The following is a 21,401-nucleotide window of genomic DNA, read 5'->3' as shown; positions in this document are numbered from 1 at the left end:
GGAAGGTTCCCGGAGCAAGAGAGGCTTAGTTGGTCCAGCCCCACAGCGAACCATGATGCAGCGTCATGCACTTACGACCACTACAACCAACGCACAAGCGCCACGCCGGCTTATGTTGGTCAGCATAGCCACAAACATGAGCAATATTATTAGAGTACCTGCAGTTCCGCGTCAGACACGCGTCCCGCCTCGCCATCAAAAGCGTCGCGATCCCGGACCTTCCGGCTTTGGTTGTTTATTCCCACCTCCACTCACTGAAGCCAAGCTTCCCAAGCACTGAAGTGAAAAGCTTCATTTTCGATTGATTTTCCAAACAGCACTCGTTATTTTCACAAGTATGAGGGGCGCTGGCCGATGGATGGCTGCGGCTGTGACGGCGGCGTTGATGGGCGGGGTCACGGCCGCGAGCTACGATGATATTCCCGATATTGAGGTTTACGGACAGCACTTTTTCTACACCAACAATGGGTCGCAATTGTATGCTCCGAATCCGCTTCATGATGTTGTTTAGTCAAGGTGCTAATTAGGGTTCAGCTTCCTCAAGGGAGTGGCATATCAGCAGAACTACAGCCCAAATGGGAGTACCAGCACCAACGCCACCTACACGGATCCGCTTGCCGATGCAACGGGCTGTGCGAGAGATATCCCATACATGAAGCAGATCTATACCAACATCATCCGTGTGTACGCTATCGATCCAACGAAGGACCACGATGAGTGCATGGCGCAGTGTAAGCTCTAGCGCATTCACACCCCACCCACTACTTCACTGTGCTAACGGTCAACCCAGTGGCCTCGGCAGACATCTACGTGATTGCTGATCTGGGCGAACCGGGGACGTCGATTGAATCGAACGATCCAGTATGGGATGTCACACTCTACAACCGCTACATCAGTGTTATCGATTCGCTACAGAAGTACAAGAACGTCCTCGGCTTCTTCGCCGGAAACGAGAACGTCAGCTCAGGAAACCAGACTGCGGCCGCAGCGTTTGTCAAGGCCGCTGTCCGAGATGCGAAGGGGTATATTAACAGCCAGGGCTACCGCAGCACTCTGGGTGTGGGATACGCCACAGCCGACGTTCCCACTCGCGACGAGCTCGCGCACTACTTTGCCTGCGAACCTGATTCTACGAACTCGACTCAGATCGACTTCTGGGGCTACAACGTCTACTCGTGGTGCGGCGACAGCGACTATTCAACCTCATCGTACGGCGAGCGCGTCGACTTCTTCTCCGACTACCCCGTCCCCGCCTTCTTCGCTGAATACGGATGCATTGAAGGTATCGACGGCGGCGCAACGCACCGTCCCTTCACAGAAGTCGAGGTCCTGTACGGAAACATGACCAAGGTCTTCTCAGGCGGCATCGTATACGAGTGGTTCATGGGCACGAACGACTACGGCCTCGTCGACCTCACCGACAGCGACGCCAGCGTATCCCCCTACCCAGACTTCACCTCCCTGCGCAGCCAACTCGCGACCGTCAGCCCCTCCTCCACAGCCCGCAGCGCCTACACACCCGCCAACTCCGCGCCCGCATGCCCCTCAACAGGAACCTCCTGGGCTGCCGTAGCCTCCCCGCTGCCCCCCTCCCCCAACGCCCAACTCTGCGCCTGCATGGCCGCCAGCCTCCAGTGCAACATCAAATCCACAAACGCAGAGGCCTACGCAGACGTGTTCGACTACATCTGCGCCGCAGACTCGTCCTACTGCGACGGCTTCGCGCACAACGCCACCACAGGCGACTACGGCGGCTACTCGGGCTGCGACCCAAAGGACCAGCTCGCCTGGGCTGCTAACCAGTACTACATCGGTAACAGCAAGAGCGCGAGCGCCTGCGACTTCAGCGGTCTGGCCACCAGGCAGACGGCTGCTACGGCGAACTCGTGCACGAGCTTGCTTAGCGCTGTAGGTACCGCCGGCACAGGGACGGCGGCTAGTCCTACGGTTAGGGGTACGAGTGCGGGCGCCACGGGGACGGCGACGAAGACGAGTTCCAAGGCTGCTGCGGGGAGCGTGAGTGCGCCTGGGTTCTTCGAGTATGGCGGGGTGGTGTTTGGTGTGTATGCTCTCACTGCTGTGGGGAGTCTGATGGGCATGCTTGTTTTGTGAGTGTGAGTGGGATTAGGAGGATATATCTTGTGTGTTTGTTGTGGGGAGTCTATTGTTTTTTGTCTCTTTTCTCGTGTTGTCGCGTTAGATGAGAGGGAATGAGATGGGTGATTATCATGGTATATTCACTGCTTCTCATTTTGATATACGTGGATTGAAGTGCTACGTTTTTTATTTGGTATCAGATGGCTCTGATTCGACTCGACTCGACTATCCTATGCGTTAACGAATCAACCATACCACATACGCCTCGTTCTCGGGGCATATCCCCACCATCCTCATAGTCAAAATGTCATGTTCATACCCTTTTGCCTTCCCACCAGCACCACCAACGCCATGAAATGCAGCTCAACAAACCAGACCTTTTGGGGGGGAAATGCACCCACCCCATCCTTAATCACCATCGCGACTACCTTCTCAACCCTCCATATTCATGTCCTCAAAGTCATCCAGCAGCTGCTCCATAGGGATAGCCAACCCGCCATCCTCCTCGCCATCCTCCGTCTCACCATCCGTATCCATAGCCTCCGCCTCCTTCGCCGCCTCCTGCTGCGCCTTATACAGCGCCAGCCCCTGCCTAAGCTCCTGATCCTCCTCAACATCCTGGAGGAACATTTCAAAGTCCTTCTCCATGCGATCCTGATCCTGTTTGCGGGGCAGCATCTCGCTCTGTTCCTGGCCCATGCGCTTGAGGCGCCAGTTGCGCTTATTCTTATTCTTCTTTCCGCGGGTGTAGAATTTCTTGACGAGGATGACGTCTGGGATTTTGGAGGCGTATTTGTTGTTTTGCTCGAGCACGTCGAAGAGGTCGCTGTTGAAGTTTGTGTTGCTGAGGAGGTAGCCCATGGCCGAGTCGCCGACGTGGAGGACCCCGCCTAGGTGCGTGCGGCAATAGTAGGTTGTGTCGTTTACGCCCATGTCTGAGGCGCGCGCGATGGTTGCTTCGGCGAGGAAGTGTCGGCCTGCTTGTTTGCCTAGGGGCTCGATGTCGAGTACGATGAACTCGGTGAGCTCTTGTACGTCGGCGAGCGGGCGGAAGGGGCTTCGCCAGTAGATCTTTGTGTCGACGTCGGCGGTTTGGAGCGTCGATGGGTCGAGGAGCTGGATGGAGGTGCCGATACGGGTGCAGAGGGTGAGGGGGGAGATGTTGCCGATCTTCTTTGCAAGGGGAACTGGGAGAACCACGAGGTCGTCTTTGCAAATGGGCACGATTTCTGCAGAGTACGAGAACTTGTAGTTCTTGGTCGATGTGTGGATGTCGTGGGAGATGAGTTCCTGCGAGTCCTTGATGTTGACGGGCACGACGGCCTTGAGGAAGTCGTTGAAGGCCTGTGCATGATTCCGCTGGGCGAAGAAGAAATCGATTCCGTCGTGGACTTCCTTGATGTTGATTGTGTCCTTGTGCGCGCCGTGCTTGAGGATCAGCTGCTCCAGGTACAGGAAGGTCCTCTTGTGTGGGACCTTCTGGCGCACCTGCACGCACGCCCTCCATGTGTTGTGTGTGTAACTCTTGGCGCAGTCTGGGCACTGCTGGTAGTTCTGTGTGTACTCGACTTCGAAGCTCTGCTGCATGATGGTCCCCTCGCTGACCTCGGACTGCACTGTGATCTTGACCTTTATCCTCCTGCTGTGGGGCTCCGTCCAGATGAAGCTCGCGTCGATAATCCTCAGCTTGTTCAGGCCGCGCAGTTTCTTCAGGCAAAGAGCGAGCAGTTCGCGCGACTCCGGGGGCGCGACGACCCAGGACGTAGGTGGAGAGAGCCAGCGGTCGCAATCGCGGCACATGAGCAGAATGGCCTCACGCGGGACATTCTGGGTGACGTCGGTCTTCAGTTTGATACAGTCGTAGCAGAAAGCGCCTGAGATTGTGCCATCAACGGGCGCGCCACAGTCGGCACAGAGAATGGTGGCTGCGTTCTTAGGCACAGGCGCAAAGGAGAGCGGGGCGTCGACTTCCATGGTAGCGACGTCTATCTCTATGTTCCTATATGTGTAGGTATGTATGTGAGTGGCAAGAGGGAAGAAGAGTATCCCCCGGGGTATAAATGTGGTAGAAGGGAGTGACAGAAGCGTCTGGAGGGATGAGTCGATCAGTGGCAAGTGCGCTTGGAAATTCAATTCACCCCGCCAAAATTTCCGACAGATAAGGCTGCCAGGCTTATCGGCACGTGGGCATCGGCGATTTTCCCCGCCGACATGATGAAGAAAGTCGGAGACTCGCCTTCGAGCGTGCCACTCACGCGTTCAGTCGAGTCAACATGTTTCTTTCGCGAGCAGCACCGTCACGGTTCGTGTGCAACGCATGCCGGAATAGCGTCATACGCCCATCTCAGTCCATCTCAACACCCAATGGCTTGATCCTCCGCGCCCCCGCAACTTCGCCCATCACGCCAAGAAAAGCGTCACGATGCGCTTTCAGTACGAGTCTCTCCCGAAGGATAGACGAGAAGGATGACTTGGCGGAGGATGACGAGTTGGCTCTTCTCGACGAGGATGCCGATCTCGCCGAAGAGCAGCCAACACCCACCACACTCGAAGCCACACAATCTCCCGAGTCCACAGCGGCTGCTGAGCTCGCAGCCATACCATGGTACCTACGGCAACAAGGCGTTGTCCAAGGCCAACTCCAAAAGCCCGCTGAAATTCCTGACCTACCCCCAAACCCGCCGCCACTCCTCGCAACCCTGCTAGAATACATATCCATCACCGCCGGTCTCGATGACCTCGAGCTCCTCGACCTACGACATCTCGACCCCCCGCCCGCCCTCGGCCCCAAGCTTATAATGCTCATCGCCACCGCGCGCTCAGAGAAACATCTCCACGTCGCAGCAGACAGATTCTGCCGCTACCTCCGTCGCGAACACAACCTCAAAGCCAACGCCGCCGGCCTACTCGGGCGGAACGAGCTGAAAATTAAGCTCCGACGGAAAGCGAAACGCATGCGCATGCTCGCCAACGTTGGCGGCGCAGCACAGGAAGGCAATCTCGACGACGGCATCCGCACAGGCTGGATTTGCTGCACGCTGAGCAAGATTGAGGCGCATGAGCTGGATATGCATATGCCTGGGGACAACGTGGAGGAGTTTGTGGGCTTCAGGGACGTCAAGCCTGGCGTCAACGTGGTGGTGCAGATGTTCACTGAGGAGAAGCGGGCAGAGACGGATCTAGAGACACTCTGGGGTGGCGTGCTGAGGACGCAGAACAGGGAAGTCAAGCAGGCCGAGGAGGCGCTGATGGATATCGATGAAGATGAAGGTGCGAGTGAAGAGGCGTACGAGACAGAGACGATCGACACGCCACCAATCTCTCGGTCAAGCGCTGCTGCTGCTGCTTCCCCTCCCTCACCAGCTAAACAGTTCCGTAAACCACGGCCGTCGCCCGGTGATTTCTTTCCTCCTGCTTCCGATTCCAACGCTGCGACACAGCTTCGCAGACTGCATACCGTTGGGTTGAGACGGTAGGGAGTAGGCGAAGGACACTTTATATATCCAAATATATATGTTAAACCACAACAACCACAATCAATAAACAGACTATGCTGCTCTATCTAGCTCGTGTATGACATCCACCAAATCTAACGCTACGACGTACCAAACCCTCAGTCACTCCACCTCTAGAAGCGCACGAGCAGTACCAACCCAAAGCACCATACCTCATGACGTACTAACCACGGGAATAAACAGCCTCCGACAAACAACCTCGCGTCAAGATCGCATGATGCGAACCAGACCCCGAATCGCGGACGCGCTGCTGCGCCGTACACGCGCAGGTAAGGATGAATGTGCACCCAACACGCTTGACAAGACACTTCGCGTGGGTCGGAAGCATGGGCGGCGCGACTTGCGCGATGGCGTCTATTGGAGGCGTGGGAACATCACTCAATATTGATAGTGAGATTGTAGCTAGAGTCTTTTGCTGTGGTGCTGGTGGTATTGGTAGTGCCTGGATGAAGGAGAAGCTATGTGTCGTTTTTTTACCTGGGAGGAGACGTGTGCGGCTGTGTGGTTTGCCAATGCTGCTAGCAGGATTTTGTCTGATCGGTGTGTTGTGGTGGTGGTGGGTGGGTTATACGTTGGTTGGGGCTTGCTGATTACTGTTTGGATGATCGGTCATCGAGGCTACCCAGCGAAGTGGTTTTGTAGGATGACCCCTGCCAGGATTGGCCTGGCTTTTGAACAACCTTGAAGAGATATTTTGTAGTTCTCAGATGATATGAGCAATGTAAAAGTACGAAGATTTTCATGTTGCCTGAGCATATGTCCTTTTTCTTAGATTCTCGCTTCAAGACATCGCAGGGGATGGCTGTCTGCCGTTGGACGATCGATGTCATTGGTTTGAGCGCGATGACCGCTGTCGTTGATCTGTCCCTGGCACAACGCGGCTTGCCATGCACTTGACACGCGGGACACATGTGCCGAAAGATCCATCCTCAGCCGTGTGATGGGTTCTGGTCGCGATTCTCGTCATGGTTGGACGCGGAAGCGGCAACGAAGTGTAGTCTCAGTCTCGATCTGCGTCTTCCTCCGGGAAGATCCAGAGACAGGACATCGCTGTTTCTTCTCGATTGAGCAAGGAACGCGTCCAGTCAATGCTGTCAAGGTATGGAAATAGGCGTGGGAACGTTACAAACTCATCCCCATTGGACGGCGGTTGAGTTCCGAAATTGTGGCGTGACGCCGTTGCTGGCCGAGCATTATCGTAAGATGAGACGTGTAGTTTCAACGCTGGTGAGTTTACTATGCGAATTAGTGGTGTCTAGACGTTGAAATATGGAGTAGAGTCCCAATTCTCCGTAACCAGTCATGGCACCTGTCATGGGCAAGACTTGCTTCGAAGCGTCGCGAAGGACGGCATGCGAGCCCCACAAACACCATGCGCACCACACGTGGCAAACTTCATTCCATGATTGCTTCTGAAACCTCAACGCCTTTTCGAGTGACAACCATTCACATCCCAGCCAAGAGATCGACATCGATCATTGATTTCGTACTTGTCGGTTGCATGCATATAATCAAAAGAAGACATACTCAAAAGCAAACTTGATTTGGAACATGAGAACAACAATCAGCTCATTAAAAAGGAATCTTCTTAAATGCATACCCCTCCTTCACGTGCGTGCTCGAAGTCCGCTGCCGCCCCTTACATAGCTGCACATCGTGCTCACTCCTACATGCATGTCATCCGCGGCTTCAGCGCAGAGATAGGCTGCCTTCCAAGACAGGGTAGACCGAAACCACCGGCAACGGCTGGCTATGTTAGCACACCCTTTGATCTTTAGCTGCCGTTGGGCGACGAGACACATTCTAGAAAAACATAATACCAAAAGGATCGGAAGATTTCCGCCTCACATCGTTTACAACGTTTCCTTCACTCCACTCCATCCTTGACTCGAATTCCAGGATGATTGCTTCACTAGGTACGTCCGAAGCTTTTGCGCGTCAGGTACGTGGCTTGGCAAAGGAAACAAACACACGGGACGGCTGTCGTCCATAGGCAGTAAGGCCGCCGAGCTTCTGTGGCCTAGCATGCGGGCGCATCCACCACTTGGGCTTGCCACAAAGCCTAACGCAATGACCCCAGTATCCTGAACAAGATACGAACAAGGCAGCTCGTTTCTTTTGAGCACTAGAGTGCAGTATGTACACGCGCCACGGAGACAAGTCCCCAACGGAAGCGAGCTCTTTCGTGAACCCAGCCCTGGTTCCGCGGTGGCTCGCGAGTCATATGTCACAATCTTCTGAACCTGCATACGACGTGGGGATTAATGTACCTAGTTAAGGGCTGAGTGCCGTGCGTGTAAGGCGTGGGTGGGTGTTCGATATCTCTCGACAAGTTGCTGCACTTCTTACAGTGCTATCACCCGATCTTGAATGCGAGTATTTGCGTATTCGCATACTAACCCTCATCGCCTGGGGATTCGCCTCCACGAACCTGACAAGCAGGTGCTGTAATCGCGGCTATGGATAGTGGTGATGAGCTTACGGCGTCGCTGGCGGACCTCCTAAAGAACTTACCTGATCCAAATGGACCGAAACCGTTGTCTAATTACCCTACTACCATGATGGGGGTCACAATACCATTTCATGTAAGTCTGACAATATTAGTTGTCTAGCTTGGCGATTCCATACTCACAATCGCAGGTGTTAAGCTGGCTTGTAGTCGCTTTTCGTCTACACACACGCATAGTGGTTGTGCGTGAGCCTGGGTGGGATGACTTCTTCGTTGTTCTGGCTGCTGCGTTCAACTTTGTGTCCATATTTGCGTTTTTATCGGGTATGTTTTTGAGCATATCGCATAGTTAGTACATTCAGTATGCTAACAAGTCCAGGTATCGACGCTGGCTTTGGTCAACATCTTGGCTACATCCTCAATAGCATCGAAACCATGATGTTTTGGCTGTGGCTTACCAACGCCGCATACCATACCACCACCGCTTTCATAAAGTTGTCGTTGCTTTTCCAATACCTGAGGATGTTCCGAGGAGGAATTCGCCGAAAGGCCTGCATTATACTGGTCGTTTTCATCGCCTTATGGGGAGCGGCGTACTCGTTCATCGCATGGTTTCCATGTTTTCCTGTAGGCTTGTCCATGTCGAGTTTTGCGGTCACTTTGTACTAATATGTCCGCTAGGTTTCTGGATTCTGGAACAGACACCAGACGCCAGTTCCCAAGTGCTATGGTTTCGGCTACGCAAACATAAACGACACAAAGCTCATCATATTGGTCTTCGCTTGCACGAACATGTTCTTTGATGTGGCAATCTTCAGTATCCCGCTCACTGAGTACTTCAGAAAGGATTTGAGGAAGAAGCAGATCCTGGCTATGACTGCGTTATTCGCCATGGGTTCCATGTGAGTGCTGTGTTCTGGATCCTGGAAACCTGATCACTAATGCAAAATAGTGTCGTTTTAATGGCCATCCTCCGCCTCTGGAGTATCTTCAAACATAGCAAAGCCGACGGTGGCATGGATTTCACCTGGTGGTACCCCGAAGTGCTCATCTTCTCCTGCTTAGAAGTCGATTTTGCAATCATGTGCGCATCGATGCCCATATTCTGGCCCACCGTCGTCGCCTCCTGGAGTCAGATCTTCGTCACAAAAGAAGTACGTGTCACACACCAACTGCTCGACGACGACGGCAGCGGGGATCACTACGAGATGAACAGACCAAGCTCCTTCAAGAGCCAGCACAGCCAGGAGGGCTTGACGAAACAGAGCAGTTATTACGAATTCGACGCAGAATCGGCACGGAACAAAGATGTCAGAGTCGCGCAGGTCGAGGTTCGACAGGCAACACATAGAATCCATATCGACACATTTCCATAGATAGTCTTTCCTATCTTCAACGAATAGTACACATACTTCAAACGTTTGCATGACTCAGCACCGTGCGTATTCGGAGTTTTGCATCACGATGCGGGTTACCAATCTTGCATGGAGTTGAATCGTTACACCACAAAGCAAACGCGGTCACAGAGCACGGCAATTCCACACCACAGCTGCATCGTCATGCGCCATCACTAACGGAAATTCGCATGTAGATCACGGAGAGACCGAGCCGACAACAACGTCCGATTCTCGAAATTAAGATTGCGTGATCCGGGAGTATATACGCGTTCGTTCAAAGTACCCTCGTCCCTGACTTTTTTTTTGATCAAGGGAAAAAGAGTCTGAAACACATCAGACTCACATTGCCGGGCTAGGTCTGTGCGCTTGGTGGCGCGGGTTTAGGGCTTGCGTATCTTCTCGGATCTTACTTCAACCGTGGTGCTTTGGCATGGTTGATCTCCCGCTAACGCAATTGCCGGGTCGTGGTGGGACGTCCGCCTGCGCTCTCTGTTCTCAGCTCGCGATGAAAGCATTGCATGGTGAAGGCTGGCGCTGTGTCATCGAATGTCACTGTACATATTAGGCACATGAAAAAGGCAGGCAAACGTCAAGTAAGCGGGTTACAAGCGACTGCCACACAAACCTAAACAGTAAGCCAAGCAACCTTATTTAGAGAACTTCGATCAGATCGCTCGCATGACTCCGAAGTTTCGATGCAGATTATGCATCTACATTCTATCTGTCCCGTCGCCTTGAAGCCTATTTCCCCATGATCCATGGGACGTGCACTCGCAGAGTTTCGGGATTGAAAGAGGCTGTTCTTAGAGTGCCAGTAACCTTCGGTCAACGTTGATCTAGTCTCGACAGGGCAGATAAAGTGATGCTTTGATCAGGATTACATCGTGGCTGAAAGCCACGGACTGCTCGTAGATCTCCCTCCTGATCTGGCGTATCTCCGTCGAACTGGTCCGTGTATATGGTTTCTAATATGCATCTACCGGTGCTCTTACCACCATGTATTGTCGCCTTTGTTAGTCGTTACAAGTACCGAGCAACCCCACGTTAGCAGTATGGCAGCGGCATACGGCACTGCTGATTGAGTCAGATATCCTACATAGAACTTACGTATGAAACGATGACGTTTTGTATCTCACTGAAACCATCGCTCGCCTGAGAATAAGCATGCTTATAACCATGACGTTGACAATTCTACCTCCTGAGTTGAAATAGTCCCCGCATATGGATGTTTGTGCAAGGCATATGCTAGAGACGTAGTCGCGAGGTCTCGTCGTCCGCTACAGGGTATGTGTTGGCGCAGTGGTTTAAGATGCGTAAGATCTGAGAGTAAAGGCCTGCATCTACTTGTTTATTCAGAAGTAGAGCACAGTTAAGAAAAAATAGGATATTAGGAATGTCACAATTCACCATCTTCTCGCATTACATCGATTCTGCTAACAAGTTTCCACTCAGTGTGGGCAAGGCAATCTAGAAGCTTGTGGTGCATACAGACTTTATGTAGGTTTGGGCGTCTATTCTGCGTATTGCACAAAGTCCGACCGTTATACCATGAGAAATTTGAACGGTTCCGTTCTTTCCATCTGCTTCAAGACAGGTTAACAAACAATACTTTGACGATCGCGAATGTAGCGATGATACAGATGAAGCAATACAAGGTATTCGAAGTCCTGTGTCCGCAAAGGAGTGGGTTTGATCGTCGGGCATGAGCTTCATTTCAGTTTGGACGCCTTGTACGCCTGATCTTGGTGTGTTTCGTGAAAGTGGCGTCGAGCGTGTGAGGGTGTTGACTAAAGAAAGCATGCAGACATTATCGATGTGATTTTGGTTGGTAAAGTGAACGATACGAAGGAAAATAGTGTGTTCACGAGATGATACTTAAGAATGTGAACGTTGTGAGCTCAAGCCGAATTTTAGTGTCGCATTCATCAAGTTCAATGTTGAAAAGACAGTTCAGATAGATGGCTCACCTCAACCATTCCTGGTGGTATTGAGAGGCCGTCCCAGCTCGGCGCTCACTCGGCGTGATCACCAGCCACGGATGATTTTCGCTCCCGCCTCCACTTGATCACCCTGCAGTCTGCAGGTACCATCATCATTCCTTGCGCGCCATGTGCTATGAAGAATCACGGTGTAGTCACCGATCGGTACGAATGGCCATTTACTCGAACGATTGGTATCGCCAAGTACCCGTATCACGCAGCTAGGGCGGGCGCTTACTAGCGGCGCTTAACACACTTAGTGGCTTGAGACACCTCGAGGTTCAGAACCACTCAGCTCTGGCATTCGATGTCGCAAAGCACTCCCATCCCGTAGCGTCCTATATCATAGTGGAATGACCTGGTCTCTCTATCGTGTTCCTTGCTGCCGCCTTCTTCCTCATAGAATCCTCCAGGCACTCACTACCGCCGACTCCCTAAAGCGTTCATCTCTCTTCGTCTGAGTGCAGGTCACCCTCTAACTTGATACGACTTCCTTTCAATATCCACATCGGCTTGTAGACAAAAATGTACTCCAAGCTACTCGCCAACCTGTTGCTCTTTCTTTCAATCTTCCGGTTCACACTCGCCACCTCCGAGCAAACCTACGATCATTCGACCATCAACCTTGCCGCCCGACAGATCTCTACAAACGCAGAAACATGTCTCGACTACGAAGTCACAGCGAACAGGTCAACGATCGGTGCAAACAGCACCTACCGTTCCGCCTTCTTACAGAAATCGAGTACGGGCACTATGTACAATGCGCGTATGCTTGACGCAGCTAGCAAGAAGCTACCTGCTCTGACCGCCAATAAAGAATTGAACGACCAGTGTGGTAATTGGACGAAGATTGCTTTCGAGGGAGCGCAGGTCAACTTCACGAATGGAATTGTTGCGCAATTTTCGACTGAGGGGTTGCCGGTGGGCATTAAGGCTGGACCAGAGCTTATCGGCATCATTGGGGGCATCGCTACTTTAATGTCGGTTGTCTGGGTGTTCAGTTGAGAATCCCATCGGAATTGGCTCCGGAAGTGGACTGTCATACATAAGCGAAGAATCCCTGATCGACATCCTGCGGAGAGACGGACCGCGAAACCCATGAAAGACTGTTCTCGAAATGATGTTCAACCACTATACTCGAGATGTCAAAGACAGAGGCGTTCGAGTCGAGCTGCTAGTACAGTTCCAGTGAAGCCGAGCAAGAGCCACGCAAATTTGAGGACAGACATGACGTGACGGAGTTATTTGAAGAAGTTCAAAGCAATTGCATTTGGATGATAAGATATGTACAAAGTAACTTCATCCAATACTACCTCCCTTCCCATTCATCTCACTACGATTACCACTGTGGATCTATTGTCTTGCACCTTTCGGTGTTAGAGTCGCTTAAAAGGTGACGACACCAACACCAGCGCTTGCCGTGACGATGCTGCAAGCACTGGCAGCAGCATCAACCGTGTAGCTGTAAGTAGGAGTCCAGGTACCCTTCTGCGTGATTTGGGTAGTGCTGTTGGTGTAAACGTTGTTCTTCTCGTTGGCAAAGCCCTCCAAGTCAGAGTCAAGGTTGGTGACGATGGCGTTGGCGGTGTTGGTGAAGGAAGAGGACTCGACAAAGACCTGAGCGCCCATGCGAGAGTTGACACCAGAAATACCGCCGTTGACGCAGGCGTTGTAGATATGGACGGTACCAAAGCGGACGGAAGGAAGACGCGAGTTGACCTTCGCGAAGGAGTTGTGGTGGTAGGTGAGGTGGAGCTTGCCAGTGTCCTGGGCGGCATTGTTGTCGCTGTGACCAATGAGGGAACCCTTCCACTAATGACAAGTTAGGAATCTCATTCATTCGCAGAAAGCTAATGATTTAACTTACGTGGTCGTGGAACTTGTTCCAGGAGAAGGTCAGGAAATCAGAACCATGCTTGGCGTCGAGCAGACCGTCGTAGGTGTCCTTGTCACCGACGACACCAACGGATGAGAAGTCGTTGTGGTCAATCCAGATTTTGGTGGACTCGTCAATGTCGATGAGATCCTTGCCCTCGGGCGCTCTGTAGAGCTTCAAGTTGCGGATGATGACATTGGTGACCTTGCGGACTTGGAATCCACTGTCAGTCAAGCCGGCGTTGGTTCCGACACCGAGAATAGAGGTGTTGTCAACAAGCTTGATGATACCGCAGCCAGTGAGCGCACCCTTGACCTTGATCACGCCACCTACTTTCGCAGCAGCAGTCAACTCGGCGCAAGAGGCGACAGTGGTACCAGCCCCTGAACCTCCTCCCGTGGTGCCGGCCGCGAAACCAACAAGCTCGTCAACCTTTGCAGCACGCTTCTCGATGGGGCTGGCGTAGGCAGTGGAGGCAGCAGTAAGCGCCGCAGTAGCAATCTCGAAGAAACGCATGTTGATGGAGTGGTGGATTGGTAAAGAATGAAGTGAATTCAAAGAAGAGAATATAAAGAATGGACAGAGATCGACTCTGAAGTTTGTAAGATGATGGTTGAATGTATGGTGCAGGGAGTATCTTTTATATCAGATGCAGTCGATATACCAAGCGTTAGGATTTGTCTTGCTTGTTTGATCTCCGAAGGCTTCGCCCTTAATATCTCCATTTCAGAACATATGTTCTTGGCACCCCGCCGTCAATTCCCCCGCAAATATATGAGCCTCCTCTTTGGACACAATGGGTTATTCAGATCATCCACCAAGCGCGTTGGAGCATATTGGTCTCGTGAAAGGCGTGATGCATATTGAAGTGCTCGTAACAGAGTCTTGCCAAGTGTTGGGTGTTTGGGAAACCATCTACATGGACACCTTCTCTACTGAGTCGAGAAGGCGCTTAATCCGTTCCTAATCGGTATGATACGAGGGTTCGCAATATACGTTGTGCAGCCACCGTTTTGCAACATCGCTCAGAACACTTGGCAATCGACAGGAGAAAGACCACCAATAGGAGGGTACCACAAGGCCGAATGGAATTTAGAGTGTTCCAAGGGAGAATCGACAACGACAGAATTGTTTCAATGGGACTAAAGTGAAGATTGATGGAAGAACTCTCAATGCGTTGATTGAAGACGTTAACATCCGAGATTGCGACGGATTTGACGGGAAGGATCGTGCACTGTGGTAGTTCGACTAGGACGCTAAGGTGGTCTCTAGCTTACGTTTAGTTAGTTTACTAGCCGTCGGCTCATTTTAGACCTTGATTCTACACACATAGACCTGCTGCAAACATCATCTACGAGCGATGAAAAATCTCGTGGTGGTGTTTCGCAAAAGTTCGGGCCATTTGTGTCAAACATGACTGCCAAGCGCCGTCTGGGATTCGAGTCAAGTCGAAACGTGCCCAGAAACGCGCCCAGAAACTACAAGCCCGAAAAGTACTCTAAATGTTCTTGGCTGAGAGCTTGAGTCATCTGCACCCCTACTTACCTATATGCAGACCAGGTCCCTAAGTAAGTCTTCTAGCCTCGTTCAGTATGTTCAGCTGATCTCAATCACTCCGATGAAAGCTATGGAAGGCTCGTACGTATCTGGTGACACAGTGTCAAAAATGTCACGATTTACTGCAGTGACCCTGTTCGTCTCCAAATCCGCTTTTTGTTTCGTCACACGACCTCAGAGAAACGGTGATGCGCACAGATCTGAACACTTACTTTGAGTTAAGGGGGTCTCTCACGGTCTTCCTCGATGCTCCTCATTGTCCAATACTCGAGATCGCAGGTTTACACATTTAATACTGGCGTGATCAGGGTTCAGATCAACATCAATTACAAATACAAAAGTTAGATCTTGATGTCTTCCACAGCTTTAATAGCCTCTTCGAAAACACGCCTTACTCCGATTCACGTTTAGGATCTTATCAACGAGCCCCACCAGCCTTCTTTATCAGTTCAGAGATTCCTACTCAACATTCAACAAACTATTCTCCACTAGACATGTGTCGGTCGATATACGCGAATACGGTGATATCTTGAGTCAACAATATCTTTCGGAAGCCGCCTTCTACGCCGATACAGTTAGCAGAGCCTGCTCAGAGGATCAAACATCCTTCGCTGGTTGTAACGGAGTACACAAAGCGAAGACGATGCTCAAATCGATAGGCTTAAAGTACTCAGCATCGAGCCTAGATATACTCGTTCAGCAACAACACGAAGGCGTTGCAAAGACTGTCCTCGCGGTGCGACAAGATGATAGAGTACAACACATGGTTGTCTGTACAGATCAGGCGGAGGTTATAGACAGGGCTTCACATGATACAGCAAATGCTGGTGGTTCCCCTGATTCGTTAAAGATCGTAGTAGCGATACACAGAAGTGACGAGATATTATTGATGACGTTTCTTGCTTCGTTTCGATTACTTATATAAGCTGTCCACCAGACGATCTGACCAGAGTGCAACAAAAGTATCGCTTTTAAGTTCTATGAAGACAACGTGTGTTTGGTCTGAGTTGATAGCCCCACGATGCATTACGGATACAATGCTACATTATACTGACCTCGTTTGCATTAGAGTGCGTAACAATTTGAAAGTGCAGTAGCAGGATTGTGCAAGGATCGGTTTCGCGTGTAATTATGTTTGCGAAGTAATACGATGATGTCCTAATAGAGTCCTCACTTTTTAAACTCACTGTGATAGCAAAATGTAGAAGATGAGCTTGTGGGGCGTCGATTGGAGACAGGAACAAATTCAATGAAACGAACGTAGTAGAATATTGCAAGGCGAAACAAGTGGGCTAGAAGTGGGAATTCAAAGAGAGCGTGGATGGAGTAAGTACGACGCGTTTACAGTGATAAAATCCAATGTGTTCTGAAATGAAAGAATCGCCAAAATTAATTCCTGTTCCCAATACTACCCGTAGGTATAAACAACCTCTAGAAATCCTTATCCAACATGAGCATTCTGTCTTAGTCAAACTCACCACAAGTCCATGCACACACACGTGCGCCTCAGCACTCTTCGATGAGATGCTTCGTAACAATGTCGCCTTCAACAGATCCCAATATTCGGCGTGGATTATGCATACACCCAGCCGGTAACAAAGGGTTACCAGCTACCCATATATCGAGAAAGTGCTGAAGTCACTTCCGTCGTTTGTGTCAAACACACTCGACATCATCAAATCCCAATCTTCCATGAAATCAGCCGACATATTGATGTCCAAGTCCATTCTTTCAAGATCGCCAACCTCGTTCTCTTGCCCCGCTAGCCTCGCCAACATCCCCGAGGTTCTGGCTCCTGCCTCTTCAGCAGCGTCTACCAAGACGCGTGGCATTTCATTCTTCCCAACATGACGCATGAGCGCATCGATTTGCGCAGAGAGAAGGCGCAAAAGTAGATAGCCCTTGATACCCGTCTCGCCCGCTTCAACAGACTGCAAATACCAGTTCGGTGCACTGTTCACAACGGCGAGAAGGTCGGGCCTAATGATAGTTGTGCCTATACTGTCGTCTTCTTGTACTTGAGCTCGCGTTTCCACAGCGAGCACGGTGGCAGCTTGGAAGGTAAACGCGCGGAAGAAACCGGAACCGTTTTTGCAGAGACGAGGCAGATCGTCTTCCGAATTCGATTGGTCGTTGTTGACAGGGGAGTTTACGGCGTTCCATGATGCTACTGGTGCCGGCGAAGGACAGGCGATAGACCAAATCTTGAGCGACGATTCGACAACCACCTTCCTTGAAAACGCATAGATAGCTTCTTCCAATGAAACACCAAAGAACGGCAAATGTAGTGAGGTGATGTATCGATGCATGATGAAGTCTACTGTTTGTAGTCCGAAGCGTGTAGGCACGGATCCGGTGCTCGTGGCGGATGTCTGGAGTCTATATCTGAGATCCTTGAACGATGCTCGCAGCTCTTTGTCGATTCGTAAAGTCTCGTCGTATGTTCCGTTGGATTTGATGTCGTTCAAAAACTTGAGTACTGCGAGTCGGGCTGGCAAACTCCCTCGAAGGGCTATCGCGACAGAGGTTTGCGTGTGCGCGTCTCTGGTCCTCGCCACAGGATTCGCTGCCGTGAGCTGTTCATCGTCGAAATTGCCTGGAGGCTTTGTATCATATTCCGAGAGCGTGATCAAGCTGGGCCCTCCCGAGACAAGGCTTGACTGGAGACAAATCTCAAGAATTGTGTTCCAGATTCGTCGTCGCAATTCCGCTTCAAAGATCGAAATTCGTGGAAGTTGAGTGGGATCCCTATGCAGGCCAATATACATGGCAGTCCTAAGTACTGATCCAGCTGATATCCAAATAAACTCGCCACCTATATCAACGAGTTCACGGGCTAGCAACAGCAAGATACTCGTCTGTAGATATTGAATGCCGAGCCGTGACTTGAATACAGGTGATGACATCCAAGTTTGTGCTTCGTACACCCAGCGAGTAGCCTCAGTACGCATCGAGAATTTGTCATCGTAGACGACGGCTCCGATAGCAAGTACCAGCTTGAGTTGTACCAGGAAAGCCTCGTTCGGCTCAGCCTGGGTCGCACACAATGCTTCGTATTCATGTAGAAACGTGGGGATATGTAGAACGCGGTATACGGTCTCGATGGTGCGGAGATACCCTTCAATGAGCTGGTCACAGATGTGCTTTGGAGGCAACTCTGTCGTCGAGTGAGTAGGCCAAGCCGGTGAACGCCGCGATTTGATCACACGTGCTAGATGTTTGGAGCGTTGTAAGCTACCGAGCATTGTGGACGACCCGCTTCTCAAGTGGGGCTCGAGCATCTCGATGATGTCGCGAAACAAGGTAAAGGTATTGATCCAGTGACTCTGGCCGAAGACGCGATTCTTGTGCGATATGCTCCGATTGACCCTATGCGCCTGTCCAAATACGTGACTGTCCTGGAGTACATCGAATGTGCCGGCGAGACCAGTCGTAAGCCTTTCATTTATATAAGAAGATTTTGCTGCTGAGACTGATCGTGCAGATGGAGCAGTCTTCTTCTTGGTAACTCTTGGCAACGGCTCTTCTGGATCTTTGATGTCAGGGTTAGCTAATCCCAGCAGCTGCTCCTCGAGCTCTTTACTGTTGAAGTCCAGCTCCAGTGGTGTAGATGCACGACCTGTGGTATGTGTTAGTCCCAGATGAAGTAGACTGAATTGCCAGATCAATGCTGCAAAGACAAGTGAGCAATGATCGTATCTTAGCTCCGCCGTTCAACACATGATGTGTAACATCGTTTTCGTTGCCATACGTAACAACCATCATGCGTTAGTCCTCCTCTGGCGTGTAGCGCATGCTCAGTTTTGTGGGTCCTGGCAGGCCATACCCCTATGTGTTTGACAAAGCAGCTGCTAGAACACGTCTTTTGTCTCTGAAAGAAAAAAACGACTGTACTTCAGGCGAGTATCACAGTACAACGCCATGTCGAGACGATCACGAGAGTCGCGCACTTACTTGAGATGGAGGCAGCATGATTGGAGCCGTTGCCAGCAACTTCGCCGTCAAAAAGCTGTCCAAGATTTTTCATAGCCTCATATACGCAAGCCGTTCCATTTTTCGACTTTGCGCACCTGAGGCAGGGCATCCCTCGGTCACACTTCATTTTGCGTCGTCTGCATGGTGTACATGATCTACGGCTCTGCATTAGCGTAGAGCTGATACGTGTGCTTTTGCTGTCTAATGCTTTGACTCTCAGTTTGTTGCCTGTCTTCGCGGTCGCGCGTCAGCGCGTAGGTGGAGGACGCGACGTTGACTTACACCGCGGGTCTGCCAAGTGTTAGCTGGAGAGGGTCCCGTTCAGATTACATGGTTTGCTCTGACCTCTTCCTGAAATTCTCCGATTTTACCAGCGCGTCGCCTTGCCTGATCATGGTTTCCAGTCAGTGTGCTAGTCGGGGTTGAATGAGGTGGCGGGGGATGACTGCGGCTGAGGTTCGTTCTTCACCGGCGCCGAGCCCGACGCCGAGCGCCAACAGGATATTTGCGCCTTTCCCAATAGGGCTTAGTCTGCAGGGATGAGAGACTAATCGATTTGCTCCTGGCTGCTTCTCGCGTAGCATCTCACCTCATCTGATCATCGCCGCGTAGCTCATCGCCGACAGATTTCCTTCCAGGTAACCGTCGCCGTCGCCGACTTAATCGATGATGCATCACATATTTGCGGCCTTCTGGCACTTGTATATAAGATCCTCCAGGACGTGCAGTCTAAAAGTCATCGGCACTCACACAAAATTTGTTTGCTATACAACTACTTGTGATTGATCAATTGAGAATCCCTAGTCACACTCACACCCTGATAGCTCTGGGTATCCCTTTTCACCATGCCAGATACAATCACGACTCCCCAGATCTCATCCAATGCCGACAATCAATCCAACAACGACCCCGAAAAGAACACCCAAGACATCACCCCTAGCTCGGATATCCAAGCCTTGGGGCCCGCCCCTGACGGCGGTCTACAAGCCTGGCTTGTGGCAGCCGGTGGCTTCTGCATCTTCTTCTGCTGCCTGGGGTTCACTTCGTGCTTCGGCGTGTTGCAAGAATACTATTCTACGCATCAACTGCGTGAGCGATCGACAGATGATGTTGCATGGATCGGTTCGCTCTCGTCGTTCATACAATTTGCTGGTGGTGCCATTGGTGGGCCAACGGTTGATCGATATGGGGCGGGGGTAAGTGAAGCTGATCGAGAAACTGTTCCATAACTTACTGACGTTGGGATAGATAATGCGCCCGGCAATCGTCGTCTACATCTTCGGCCTGATGATGGTCAGCCTATGCACCGAGTACTACCAGTTCATGCTTGCCCAAGGCGTGCTGATGGGTGCTGCAGTCGCGTTTCTCCAGTTTCCAGCCTTCGCAATAGTATCACAGTACTTCGACAAGAAACGTGCCGCAGCGATAGGCATCGTTGTATGCGGAAGCTCGATTGGAGGTGTTGTGTTTCCCATCATCTTGTCCAAAATGCTCAACGATTCGAACATCGGCTTCGGTTGGACAATTCGCATCATCGCCTTCATTCTCCTCCCGTTCATGTTGTTCGCCTGCGTCGTTATCAAGCCACGGGTCCCATCACGCCAAGCAACGTTTTTCATCGGCGCGGCGTGGAAGCAGCGAAAGTATGTACTTCTAGTCGCGGCGCTATTCTTCATGATGATGGGTATGTGGACACCCATCTTCTACATGCCCACGTATGCCGTCTCGCGCGGCATGGGCGTGTCACTCGCCGCGAACCTCCTCGCCATCATCAACGCCTCATCTACCTTTGGTCGTATCATACCAGGATTTCTAGCGGACAGGCTTGGACGGCTTAATACATTTGCCTTCGCCGGTGTTTCCTCCGGAGTCATCATATTTTGCATCAACGAAACCACGACCAACGCGTCGATCATTGTCTACGCAGTCTTTTTCGGCTTCTGTTCCGGCACAATTGTCTCATCGGCCTCCGCAGCCATCTCGCTCTGCACGAATGACCCGAGAGATATTGGAACGTATATAGGAATGGGTATGGGCCTCTCTGCATTCGCAGTTCTAGTCGGTCCACCCATAAATGGCGCGCTGATAGACAAGTATGGTGGGTTCCTACAGGCCTCAATCTTCAGCGGCGTTGTTTGCTTGTTCGGCGGGCTCATTGCGTTTTCGAGCAAGCTTGCGACTTCAGAGGGGATATTTGGCAAGGTTTGATGACATGAGGTTCTAAGATGATGCCTTCAGCTCACGTTGGCCTCTGAGTGGTGTGCGCTTTGTGTGGAAACATTTTTGATTAGGCGTTTGTTTCATCTCTACTCATTTGGGGAATTGGTTAATACTCACTCACATGTAGTCTTCGTGCTAAAAATCCAAGTGTCGTTACGTCTGAGCTTCTACCGATGTATTTGTGTACTTAGAGTCTGGATCTACGGGTTCAGTTCTATCTGCGTTGCATGATGACGACTCTGTCCTGTGCATTATGAGGTGAAACTACATTACGAACTCGCGTGCGTGTGCTGATTATCCAGTTGCTCAATCTTCCAAGATGCGATGTCATGATAT

At 51.2% G+C, this 21,401-nt stretch overlaps 8 protein-coding genes across 8 annotated transcripts; 5 read left to right on the top strand and 3 right to left on the bottom strand.

The window, feature by feature from the left end:
• Positions 1-358: 358 nt before the first annotated feature.
• On the top strand, positions 359-2,112 carry P153DRAFT_290570 (carbohydrate-binding module family 43 protein; the record flags this gene model as incomplete). The annotated part of the gene is made up of 3 exons (XM_033663721.1): positions 359-477; positions 535-731; positions 791-2,112. The coding sequence occupies 3 exons, from the start codon at positions 359-361 to the stop codon at positions 2,110-2,112; spliced, it is 1,638 nt and encodes a 545-aa protein (XP_033523805.1).
• A 417-nt stretch (positions 2,113-2,529) lies between these two features.
• P153DRAFT_291380 (nonsense-mediated mRNA decay protein-like protein 3) lies at positions 2,530-4,071 on the bottom strand (the record flags this gene model as incomplete). Its single annotated transcript, XM_033663766.1, has 1 exon — positions 2,530-4,071. One exon carries the CDS (start codon positions 4,069-4,071, stop codon positions 2,530-2,532), a length of 1,542 nt encoding a protein of 513 aa, XP_033523804.1.
• A 148-nt stretch (positions 4,072-4,219) lies between these two features.
• On the top strand, positions 4,220-5,649 carry P153DRAFT_366806 (uncharacterized protein). Its single transcript, XM_033668127.1, has one exon. It carries the CDS (start codon positions 4,371-4,373, stop codon positions 5,571-5,573), a length of 1,203 nt encoding a protein of 400 aa, XP_033523803.1. The 5' UTR covers positions 4,220-4,370; the 3' UTR covers positions 5,574-5,649.
• Positions 5,650-8,071: 2,422 nt separating this feature from the next.
• Positions 8,072-9,437, top strand: P153DRAFT_356991 (uncharacterized protein; the record flags this gene model as incomplete). The annotated part of the gene is made up of 5 exons (XM_033666694.1): positions 8,072-8,197; positions 8,253-8,385; positions 8,441-8,688; positions 8,743-8,963; positions 9,014-9,437. 5 exons carry the CDS (start codon positions 8,072-8,074, stop codon positions 9,435-9,437), a joined length of 1,152 nt encoding a protein of 383 aa, XP_033523802.1.
• A 2,364-nt stretch (positions 9,438-11,801) lies between these two features.
• On the top strand, positions 11,802-12,511 carry P153DRAFT_366804 (uncharacterized protein). Its single transcript, XM_033668126.1, has one exon. The coding sequence runs from the start codon at positions 11,963-11,965 to the stop codon at positions 12,440-12,442; it is 480 nt and encodes a 159-aa protein (XP_033523801.1). The 5' UTR covers positions 11,802-11,962; the 3' UTR covers positions 12,443-12,511.
• A 312-nt stretch (positions 12,512-12,823) lies between these two features.
• On the bottom strand, positions 12,824-13,829 carry P153DRAFT_290928 (polysaccharide lyase family 1 protein; the record flags this gene model as incomplete). The annotated part of the gene is made up of 2 exons (XM_033663740.1): positions 12,824-13,249; positions 13,305-13,829. The coding sequence occupies 2 exons, from the start codon at positions 13,827-13,829 to the stop codon at positions 12,824-12,826; spliced, it is 951 nt and encodes a 316-aa protein (XP_033523800.1).
• Positions 13,830-16,100: 2,271 nt separating this feature from the next.
• P153DRAFT_316327 (uncharacterized protein) lies at positions 16,101-19,281 on the bottom strand. The gene is made up of 3 exons (XM_033664988.1): positions 19,191-19,281; positions 18,825-19,136; positions 16,101-18,489 (listed from the first exon to the last, which is right to left on the bottom strand). Exons 2-3 carry the CDS (start codon positions 19,012-19,014, stop codon positions 16,481-16,483), a joined length of 2,199 nt encoding a protein of 732 aa, XP_033523799.1. The 5' UTR covers positions 19,015-19,136; positions 19,191-19,281; the 3' UTR covers positions 16,101-16,480.
• Positions 19,282-19,514: 233 nt separating this feature from the next.
• On the top strand, positions 19,515-21,053 carry P153DRAFT_375884 (MFS general substrate transporter; the record flags this gene model as incomplete). Its single annotated transcript, XM_033669614.1, has 3 exons — positions 19,515-19,546; positions 19,786-20,041; positions 20,157-21,053. The coding sequence occupies 3 exons, from the start codon at positions 19,515-19,517 to the stop codon at positions 21,051-21,053; spliced, it is 1,185 nt and encodes a 394-aa protein (XP_033523798.1).
• Positions 21,054-21,401: the final 348 nt, after the last annotated feature.

This window comes from Dothidotthia symphoricarpi (assembly GCF_010015815.1).
Source record: "Dothidotthia symphoricarpi CBS 119687 unplaced genomic scaffold P153scaffold_10, whole genome shotgun sequence".
Classification (NCBI taxonomy): domain Eukaryota; kingdom Fungi; phylum Ascomycota; class Dothideomycetes; order Pleosporales; family Dothidotthiaceae; genus Dothidotthia; species Dothidotthia symphoricarpi.
This window is presented reverse-complemented; position numbering and strand designations above follow the sequence as displayed.

Bases quoted from the DNA above. Each gene is read 5' to 3' on its own strand.
- P153DRAFT_366804 (XM_033668126.1), top strand. From the start codon at position 11,963: ATGTACTCCAAGCTACTCGCCAACCTGTTGCTCTTTCTTTCAATCTTC.
- P153DRAFT_316327 (XM_033664988.1), bottom strand. From the start codon at position 19,014: ATGCAGAGCCGTAGATCATGTACACCATGCAGACGACGCAAAATGAAG. The intron at 18,490-18,824 runs GTAAGTGCGCGA...CACATACCACAG, and splicing joins TCATGCTGCCTCCATCTCAA to GTCGTGCATCTACACCACTG.
- P153DRAFT_366806 (XM_033668127.1), top strand. From the start codon at position 4,371: ATGTTTCTTTCGCGAGCAGCACCGTCACGGTTCGTGTGCAACGCATGC.